General features: G+C 34.9%; 1 protein-coding gene across 1 annotated transcript; it reads right to left on the reverse strand.

Annotated features, from left to right (window-relative positions):
- Positions 1 to 1,902: 1,902 nt before the first annotated feature.
- Positions 1,903 to 9,899, reverse strand: LOC114745924 (mannosyl-oligosaccharide 1,2-alpha-mannosidase MNS1). Its single transcript, XM_028934098.1, has 14 exons — positions 9,457 to 9,899; positions 7,600 to 7,647; positions 6,958 to 7,146; positions 6,380 to 6,492; positions 5,861 to 5,926; positions 5,572 to 5,743; positions 4,959 to 5,048; positions 4,441 to 4,565; positions 4,210 to 4,275; positions 3,851 to 3,959; positions 3,655 to 3,753; positions 2,927 to 3,007; positions 2,675 to 2,845; positions 1,903 to 2,584 (listed from the first exon to the last, which is right to left on the reverse strand). The coding sequence occupies exons 1-14, from the start codon at positions 9,610 to 9,612 to the stop codon at positions 2,345 to 2,347; spliced, it is 1,725 nt and encodes a 574-aa protein (XP_028789931.1). The 5' UTR covers positions 9,613 to 9,899; the 3' UTR covers positions 1,903 to 2,344.
- Positions 9,900 to 11,198: the final 1,299 nt, after the last annotated feature.

Here is an 11,198-nt window from a genome sequence, read left to right on the forward strand (position 1 = left end):
TTGTCGTCTTCTTGCGCTTCTTCCAGATCTGAGTTTCAGATCCTTTCCAGATGAAGCCAATTTTAAATGATTTGTTTAAGTGATGGTGGAAGGCTGCACATCGCAATAAATAAAGGCATCAGACCCAGAGAGAACGCTTGGAATCTTGCATAGAGCGAGTAAATGGATGCAAATACAATGATTATATATTATAGTGGAAGGCTTTCCCAGATCTATACCTCCATCTCCGTTTTTCCTTCATTCCTTCAATATTGGGGATTTAAATGTGAGAAAAGAGTACTTGAAGATGCAATGCTTCCTCTAGTGTTTATCACCATCCCTGGACCTCTTCTTTCTCTCTCCCTCTCTCCCTCCAACTCTACAAACGAGGAAGACCCATTCTCATCTGTTATTTGCTTCTGCGTTTGGTTCGAAGATTGCTTCCAGATGCTGCTAGATTATCTCGTCTCTCTGGGTTCCTTCTTATAATCTTTTCTCAGATATATTACCTACCTCTTCATCTTTGCCCTCGTTCATTCATTTTTTTTTTTTGGGGGGGGGGGGGGTAAGTTTATGGAATGGACGAGATAAGTTTAATTGTCCCCTTTTGGACACCGTGTCCCATTTCGATGATGATAGATTTGAAACTCAAATATCCCAGGAGCACAATAAGGTGGCGATCTGGCATTCCCTGCCGGCACCAATTTGGAGGAAAAAGAAGCCCAGTCGTCGTAAAGAAATTGCCAACTAATTAGTCATCTGCCGCGTAATCATTTTTAACAGGGTTAGTTAACAGAAGGAGTTTGACCAAATTTGACTGAAATTATAAGGATGCATATCCTAAAAAATAAACTCTAGGGACCTTGACCAAATTTGACCAAAACTATAAGGACTCAGAGCATAGTTTTCCCAAAAATTAATTATAGCATACTCTTCTGATCTTATTTACAAGTCATTTTTAACATCTTTTTCACAGACAAGGAGAAATTTTAAATTTTATTAATTCTTATTTAAAATTCAGTAACTTTTTAATTTTATCCCTATTTAACATGTATTATATTTCATGTAAATAAAATCAACAAAATAATAAATAAAAGATAAAATTATACATCTATACAAAAAATTTCTCTTGATGCCTTGTAAATAAGACCAAAAAAATCCTCTCTCTTCCCTATAAATAGGACCAGAGGGGTATTATTACATAATCTCTTTGAAATACTTATGTGTGTTATATTATATATCAATTTATAAATAAACTAAATTAATTTTTAAAAATGATAAATGTAAATCTATTAAGTAATTTTTTTTTTCAAATTTTTTTAATCTCTCCAAGTTGGTTAACTGTCTCATGTTAAACACTAAAGGTAGAATCTACACTTTAAGAAAATAACAATTTATAATAACAATCTATGCAATGAAAACTAAAATAATACTAACTCCCATCTTTAATATAAGAAACAAATTAACTAATTTGTGAATGTCAAATGTGTAATCACCATAAGAATTGTTTGAGGGCAAAATAAATAAATATTGAAGAAAAAATGAATGAGTTTTATATTTATGACCAAATTAAATATTCACTTAGCTTCTATATTAATGTCAGGAGATAATATATTCACATAAAAAAATTAATAATGTAATTTGTAAATAGGGAAAAAAAAAATTCTTCATACCTTAATAGGATAGGACGGTAAAAACATGCTTTGCAAATAGACAACCATCTAGAAATGGGTACCTACAAGACAATACTACGTGTGAACCTATTTACAAAGAACAAGAAGGCCTGGAAGTAGGATGGCTCATCATTCACTGAGGTCAAGTCAATATTCTGCATGAAGCCCCACCAACCATACATCTTGATATTTCCCTTAATCAACCAAGCCATAAAGAAAAGTACAAGAACAACCAAGCCATATAGAGAAGTAAATAAGCAGAAAACTGTCTTTCTATTGAAGGCGCAGAATATATGCCTCAATTTCATACATTGTATAACTAGCCTTCCGAATTTAATTCTCAGAAAAAAATAATTCTTAGAATCAAAAGGGCACAGCCCCTTAAGTTTTTAAGAAAGGCCATTCATCAACAAAGATCACGTTGTTCTGAATAAACCTTTTTTGTAAGAACTACAAAGCAGACCTGTTTCCTGTGTCACATACCAATCTGCAGCAGAATGATCCCCCAACTTACAATCAAAATACAATGGCTTCCCAGAAATGGAAAGTTTCCGCCATGTCCGCTATAATCTGCCATGGGGATTTGCCAACGTCTTACAATCTCTACAATGGAACAAATTGGCCCTCACCCCTGAACCTTGATAAAGATGGAGGTTCAAGCTCAACCCGGTACGGTAATGTAGAACGTATCTCTAACCCGACCGTCCTTCCTTCCGGCCACCTATTCTAAATTTTGGTTTTTGTTTCTCATTCAAGTTCCCTAATTTACCTCCATCGAGCCGAGGTGTAATCCTCAGAGGGTGTGCTTCAGTGTTGAATACCCATTCATCCAATGAGATAACTGATGGGGGTGAAAAAAGAAGATAGAGATATTTCAAAGTCTCAGCTAGGAAGAAGGTCTGCATCTTATTGTCCTTGACACCGGTATTAACCTGAAACATGATCGTAGCTATATGAATATGCAGACTGGTTGCTTAATGCATACAGATGAGCAATTAGATGTGAAGTTGAGGTGTGCTTACATCCTTCAGTCCAACATATCCGGTCTCTATGCGTGAGTTCTTCTCGAAAGCTTGGAAAATATTCCAACCCCATTCTTGGTAGGTCTTATTGCCTGTTAGACGCCACAGATAGAAGAGCGACTCGACTGTCTCTGGTCTTAGAATGTTCCATGACGTACCCACACCCATGTCCTAAACAAATTCAAAATTTTAAAATGGTTATGTAACCAGGAAAAAAGTAAATTGCAAATAACAAGTGAACTAAAAACTAACCTGGCCTTCATGAAAAAAATAGTTCTCTCCAGCCAATTTAGTGGGAGTTGATTGGTAGAAGTTATAGCATGTCCAAGCAAGCTGCAAAGTAAAAGCATATATAGTCATTCCCAAACTCAGCTGGTGAGCACTTATATGACCTTGTATAAATCAGAATCAGTGCGCAAATATCCGCTCCCAATAGAGGGCAATTATCAGTAACCATTCCGGTCATATTTCCTCATCACAGTAAAAGACAAATACACACACACAGCAACAAGCTAGCATTGGACTTGGTGATCTTGAAGTGAACGGTAAAGTAGGTATTGAGTGTACAGAGTGTTATCATATTACAAACCAGCCTAAAAATTTTTACAGCCACTTTCAATTCAACACAACAGGAATATCAACAATCATTTCAATACACCGGATGAGAGTCGTTCTGTCCCCCGGGGGGGGGGGACTGATGTGGCCCCATCCTGTATATTGAACACACACCACCCATTTAAGGTGATCCAACATCCACTCATCATAATATGTTTCAAGACTTCATGGTGTCAGGAAGCATCGCACAAATAAAATTGCTGACATCAAAATTTGAGGTAAACCAAGCATCTCTAAATTGGACCAACAGAAGTCATATCATTAACCAGTGAGCTGTGCCAGTATACTAATTTCCTGGTCAAGGCCCAGAAGAGTCAGTCAAAAGAAGTCCTTTACTGTATCTTCAAGAAGCAACTAAGCCATACCTCTTCTGCAAGTGACAGAAACCTCTTCGAATCTTCAGGACCATAACCAGAAGACCCTAATGCAACCATTCCAGGTGCAAAGCATGCTAGTTCATCCATCTGCATGTCCACAATTGAATGAAAAATCATGAGCATACTCAAATCATCACATACAAACAATGGATCTAGCAATAACTGTAAGGTACCACAATGCTACCTTGTCTGTAAGAGACCCTCCATTCTTCTCACATATATAAGCAAAAGAAGATGGTGTTGACCTCCTAACCAAACTCACAAGACCTTTCATTGATTTCTCCCACATATCTCTGTTTTCAATATTTCAAGAAGCAATGAAAATCATTAATTAAAATACTTCTAATTGATTTTCTCCTCATTCAAACTCCATTTAAAGGAAAAATTAATTTTCATCAATCTTCAGAAGTTGAGTTCCACCATTCAATTAACGAGTGGATTACAGTGCTTTTTTTTTTTTTGACCTGAAGGATTACAGCTTGAACTCCTCAACAAATAATGGGCAATGTAATGCGAAAAATAGAGGAGATAAAGTATTCCTACCTATACAGTTTTACAGCTGGAGTTTTATTCCCCTGGATCCAAACTTTGAGCAAGTATTCATAAAAGCTGCAAGATAATTGTATCAATCACAGTCCAAACGAAATTAACAAATACATAGGAAGATGATTGAATTTTACAATGTAGACCATCTTAAAATGCAGAACATTTACTGCACTAACATTATGTAAAAGATGTCATCAGAGTGCACCAATCTTAATTCTATGTCAATACCTGTCACCCATGGCCCCAAAAGTTATGGGCGAGTAGGCTGTTCTTCCACTATGAGGATCAATGTAGATAGGAAGCAATCCATCATCAGGAAATGTTTTATTAATATGCGTAATAACATTCTCTGCCTGAAACAGCAAGAATATGATCTAATCACCACATATCTTTAAAAAAGATAGCCCCATAAATAATAAATAAAATACCAGAACAGTTAGTACTATGGAACATTGGCAGCACGTCAAACTTCTTTAATTTTTTCCCTTTTATAAAATACCATTCGGGCTACAAAACAAGCACAAAGAAGGCTAGCAGCATAACTATAAACTATCTGGCAATGATTACTACATGCTGTACATTATTATTCAAATTTGGTAGAGAAAGAGGGATTAAACCCATTAACACATGACGGGAATTGCAAATTCTTAATCCTCATACATACAATATTAAACAACAAACCTGCAACACCCCTACCCAAGCGACAAACAAAAATAGGAACTATAGAATGGAGGAAGAACAAAAACCTTGTGCTGATACTTTGGATCACCAGTCCTTTGGGAAAGAACAATAAATTCCAGTTGTTCAGTGCCAGAATCCGCCAAAATACTCTCACCCTTGAAACAAGAGAAAAGATTAAAAAGAATTAGATATACTAATAAACTACATGCAGCATATAGCCAATACAATGACAATCAGAAATCAGAAACTAATGCCTAAAGTGAAAGTTCCATTAACCCAGAACCACACAGACACAGAACTAGTACCACCAATGTCTGCATTCTCAACTGGTCACAAAATTCATGCCTTAAAAACAAATCTACCAAAATGATATAACAGATTCTAATTAAAAAATTAGAAAACTTCAGAAATAAATGCTGAGCCAATGCAGTCATGCTAGCAGAATCGATTCTTGTCTAAAAAGAAATAAGGCAAACAGAAACAATAGCAGAGTTTCATCAAGCTAGTAACAAAAGTTTTCAATTTTTCATCAATATAAGACTTATCAATGGCCTCAAAAGATGGGTATTCTTTAAACAGTCACATGCTTAAAAGTTATATGAGGACTACATGGAATCCTTGACTGATACCAAATGTTTAGTAAAGGTGAACTGCACGTATAGAATACTAAGAACATACCCCAGTCCAACTAGGATTGTGTGGATTTCCACGTGCCAAATTTATTATGTTATAAGGAATTCCTGTAGGTGTATCCCATGCAGGCAGCAATCTGTCTGCGATGTCTCTAGCCTTGTCCAGGAAAATTTTGTCTCCTGAAAGATCATATGCACTGAGGAGTCCACCTACCACTCTGTATTTTGGCAGAAATAAATAAAAAGAAAATATCAGAAACAGAATACATGGTCAAAACTCAAATAAAATTAACAGTGAATGAACATCAACTGCAATGTAAACCTTATAAAGCAACCTTATAGTTGTCTCAAAAACGCTAGCCTCATAATCTTTGTTAAAATCCAGCGAGTTTGCAACCCATCTGTTACAGAACAATGTGCACGAGAAACAATAACCATGAGGAACACAGTCAACCATTAAACAGATTCACATAACAAGCCACTGGAAAAAAAAAGGTGAACTACCCACTTAAATTTAAATTATGAGAAAGATTCAAGACCTTCATAGAACAAAAGGGAAAAAATTATGCCAAAAAATCAATCAACAGGAGTTAAACACGTGAATAGTGCCTCGAGGAGAGTTTATAAATTGATTTTCAATCAGAAATTTGATTGAAAGAACAGATTCACCAATGAATAAATTTAAAAGAAAAGGACATATTTCTTATTTGTCAACGCAGAAGTACCTTAACCAAATACAACTGACAAGCCTACCTCACGCTATAGATGCCAGCGAAACATATATATATATATATATATATATATATTATATGCACAAAACAACTCAGTGTCACAGATTCAGAAGTTATACTCACTCTCTTGCTTTCTGAAACTGCTCAGTAAGACCCATAATATACAATGTGTCAAGAGAATCAACTAAGGTTGCTCCAAGACCACCAAAGCTATCAACACCATTCTTTGACTGGGGCTGGTAGAACCAAGAAAATAACCTTTAATCTTGAAATATGTAACATAAAAGGTAAGAAAGATACATCACGTAGAATTTTAAGGCCATACATTTGCTTGATGAATATATTTGAATGACCACATTAAAACCTCATAATTTGGTCATAACTCATAAAATTGGTGGTATGCCACAGAAAAAGTGTCCGATCTAAAGGGCACAAAAATGTCCATTTTCATGTCTTTTCTTTTTCCATGACACAAGCATAAACCACAGAATTGTTATTTTTCGTATTAAAGCTGGAAGCCATGAGTAACTCATATCCTAATCTGGAAGACTTCATAAGTTTTACTCCCAATGAAAGAAGTAGAACTTCTAAACTTTGCAACCCAAAATTTGGATGAAGGGCAAGAAGTTCACAAGGGAGAAAACCAAAAAAGCAATCATTAAATATAAATTTTGATGGTAAGTAAAGGGAATTAACAACACCTGAAGTTCATCTTGGCCCCACGCATATGTTTCATATGATCTCCAAGCATGAAGCATAGCTTCTTTTACTTTTTCCCTTCTCTGAACGTCAATAGGATCATCTTGTGCCCCTTTATTTGACAAAATAGTTTTCCTCCTAGAATCAATGTCCTTGATTGTGCCACCTTGGGCATTACTTAACTCTTCCATCTGAAATTCGTATAAGAACTGAGCCCTCATAGAGAAAGAAATTTTTTTCTTAAATAATGAGATGCTACAACACGTCAAATTGAATATGGAGGCCTGCACTTACCAAACAAAGAACTACAAGAAAAGGCATCACCAGCATAGAGCATCATGTGAGAGAATTGGGAAAGAGAATTCACAAAGGAGGAGATCAATCAATATTATCTTATGGTGGATTCACATAAGAGATGCCAAGTGTACTCACATTAAGGCCTTTATAGTCGCCCTTTGTTGGTTGCATAAGAGAATGAGCAATGTATGAATTTCTTTTAAAAGATAATAAAAGAAAACAAAAACAAGATAAAACCAAACAAAATAGAAAGATCTCAGCTATTTGAAGGTAAGGACCTCAAGACCAGAGCACAAGGTTAATCATCTTACTATTTTTAAGCCCAACAAAAGATTAATTTTTCATACCAGATTCTGCAAATGAGCCACTTCCTCCCGTAATTTGTGAACTTCATCCTGAATTTCACAAAAAAATTATATACTGGAAATAAATTGAAGTTATTTTGATGCCAAAAGTAGTCAACAAACTACTTCTGTCCACCAAAAATAAGTGATAAAGAAATTTACAATGAAAAGAAAAGAATATGCTATAATTATTTGACATCTCAACCACATTAGCATTACTTGCTACAAGAAAATCACAATAACAGGTCAAACAACCGTAGAAACTTCACATGCTCATGCACTTTGATACAACACAACATTTAACCTAAGAAGCACCAGCTTGAATACTACGACACAGTAGAATATGAAGTGTCAAATGGCAATGGGAATCGTCAAACCTTTCCCGGTACACGTACATGCATGTCATATACAGATACATCTCCATTTTTAACTATTTGAACACTATTGCTCATGAAACTACCAAAAAGAAGTTGAAAGACTAAAATTCTTTTAGAAACTTTCTTATCGAAATTCAAAAGAACAACAACTAAATCAGAATCCAACAGTGCCCCCAATACAAATCATTAGCTAGAAAATACGGACACAGGCATGGTGTCTGGTTTGTATCCTATTAATCCTAATTATTCACAATCAAATCCTAGTCAAACATAACAAAATGAAATCATAATCAACATCAAACCATATCCTAATCACCAAGTTTAGAATATCGTTCTATTCAATGAATAAAACCCTTCTATTCATTTAACAGAAATTTTAGTTGCTCCTTCTTATACTAAAGCATGAATAGTTTTTTTGTATCCCTCAAACTTCTTAGTGTACAACTAAAAATTTCCAGTGTAACAATCTTCAAGCATCTTTGGAAGATAGATCACTAAATATTAATTTAGTTTTCCGCTGAAATTTGCTCTCTCCACACTTTCAAATGGAAAACAGAAAAGCAGAAGCCCAGACATCTTCATAGCGCCTATTAATCTTAAAATAATCTGTTTGCAGATCCATTTGCAACAGAAAATTGTTCAAACTCTACTGGATAGCTGCTCAGATTCTGTAGTCCAATGCCTTAGTACCTTGAGGATAGCTTTTTCCTCAGATGCAGAGAAATGCATTACCAATAATCAAGATGTAAAACAAACCGAAAGACATCAAACATGAATAAGTTGATCACATGGAGTATTAGAATTTCAGAAGTCAATTATTAATTAATTAATTATTATCAATTGTACCCTTGAAAACGTGTGAAAGGGTGATACTGTAACGAAAATTTTTCAGGGGAAGCTATTCCTCAGCATAAGTAGAGCTCTAAACTTTATTTTCGTCATAAAACCTAAATTTGACCACACCCCTGCCCCTTCAATTTCTTCAATCGTAGATATCGAAGTTTATAGTATCATGCCATGTTATATGGTAACAGATCAACAAGCAATGTCAGCCGCTATGCTTCTTCTGCCCGACACCAATTGAATAAAATACTTGCGGGCAATTTATTAAACAAGTGAACGTCCAGACGAACCGAAAAAATTTATGATCTCCAAATACAACATAGGATTCCTCTAAAACAGGTGACAACATGATCAACGTCAACACTCTGGGAGGCAAAGAATCAAGTCACTTAATTCTGCTGTAACTGAGCAAGCATGACCATTGAAGTTGAAACGATGCATAATGCAAATTTTGAATTTTGTATTCCGGGGCAATAAATGAAAAAACTGATCCAGTTTTAGTAGTTTCAAGCTGTTGACAACCACCAAAGAGCGTCCTATATTTAGAATTGACATTTCATATTCTCTTTCTTAAACTTCAGACAACCGAATTGAGCAAGTCAGGGGGGGAAATCATATAAAAAAGAAGGTGAAGTAGTACCTCGTGTTCTCTGACTAAAGTTTGACGATCCCAGACAACCAGAGAGGCACAAACAAAGACAATGAAGAGCAAAGCTAGACGCTTTGGTCTCTTGAGGTAATACAAGGGGTGGCAGTACCTAAATTTGTGAAGCAATGATCTACTACTTCTAGCCATTGCCAGATCTTACCCTCTTAAATTCCAAAACTTGGAAATCCAGAATCCCCAAAACAAGAGGGGAACACTCCTCTATCGTCTATAGCTCGAGCAGAAACGATCTAACAGAGACCATAAGACAGGAACGATTCAATACATCAATCAAACAAGTTAGGTGTTCCCGTTTCTTGAAATCCACGATAGAGTAAGGAGAAGAGGCTCGCACAAGGGACGAAGGTGGAAAAAAAACGCAAGGGAATTTTTTTTTCCTTTGGGTTAATTTCTGTGGGGATATTTTTTGTCTAGTAATAATGGGGAAGCCGAGGGGATGAACTAATCGAACTCCACTCAGTTTGCAATTTGCGATCGAACCATAACCCGAAGCCGAAGGCCAAGACTTCTTCCATGGGTCCGATTTCGCACTCAGAAGTCAATTCCTCCAAAATCAACGTAGAATAGTCAGTCTTCTTTGCAAGTCAACCCAAGTGCCCAACCCAGACGCGTCTTACTGTCGTCTTCAGCAAAACACCACCAGGCCCATATGTTTTCGGAAGCTTCCTTGGACTGTTGTCGTCTAAACAGACTTATTCAAGTCGGCCTGCAATTCCATTGAAGCATTTCTAATTTGTTGAAGCAGCCGATGCATTAACTGTCGAGTCGGTTTTAATCCTAATTGTGTTCCTTTTTTTTCAGTTTTGATAAAAGAAGTTTGAGATTTTAGAAGTTGAGAGTTAAAATCAAATTTTTTTTAATGCAGATATTGTCAAATCCTGTGAAAAAATAATTATTAACATAAATGTTATACATGTTATATTTATTACTCCTCTGATCCTCAACATAAGACCTAATTATAGAGTTGATTTTGGTCTTAAATATAAGACCTATTTTTAATATCTATCAATTTTTTCCAAATCATTCTTATTGATATTCCCTCAACCATAATCAAATATGAGAGGAAGGGAGGATATAATAAAGATGATTAAGATATTTTAGAAAAAACATGTTATATTTTTTATTGTTAACTAACTTACCTAACTTTTTTAATCTAATCAAATTAGTTAAATTGGTTTTATATTAAGGACCAGAAGAGTACATACTAAAATTTATTTTTTATTTTAAAAATAAGTTAAATTTAACTTTTTTTTCCTTAGGGATTTTTTTTAGGATAAGGATCAGATTGCATTAATAAAATAATAAACAGAAGCTAAAAATAATGGACAACAATTAAGTAATATAAAATCATTTAATTCTATCCTATGTGCTAATTTAAAATAAGACACAGAAAAAGTTAAGAAAGGAAGAAATGTCTTGATGCAATATGTTGGCTGAAAGCTTGTTGGTATCATATCTTGGAATGAATTGCTTCTTGACATAGTATACTTGCAATCTTTCCTTAGGATTTATCAGATTTTTGTTAAAAGTATTTTTTAAATAATTATATTTAGGGCTGTATAAATAACAAGTTGTCTCAGTTATCAAACTTTTTAGGAATTAAATAAATATTGAAATGATCTCTTCTGGCATTTCTTCAATTTCTTCCCACTATTTTTTGTCTCCCTTCCCTCTTTTTATCTCTCCTTCACGTTTTTTCTTTTGTTATAAAAAAA

Source organism: Neltuma alba, unplaced genomic scaffold (genome assembly GCF_004799145.2).
Source record: "Neltuma alba isolate B1F8T4 unplaced genomic scaffold, ASM479914v2 tig00004861_pilon, whole genome shotgun sequence".
Classification (NCBI taxonomy): Eukaryota; Viridiplantae; Streptophyta; class Magnoliopsida; order Fabales; family Fabaceae; genus Neltuma; species Neltuma alba.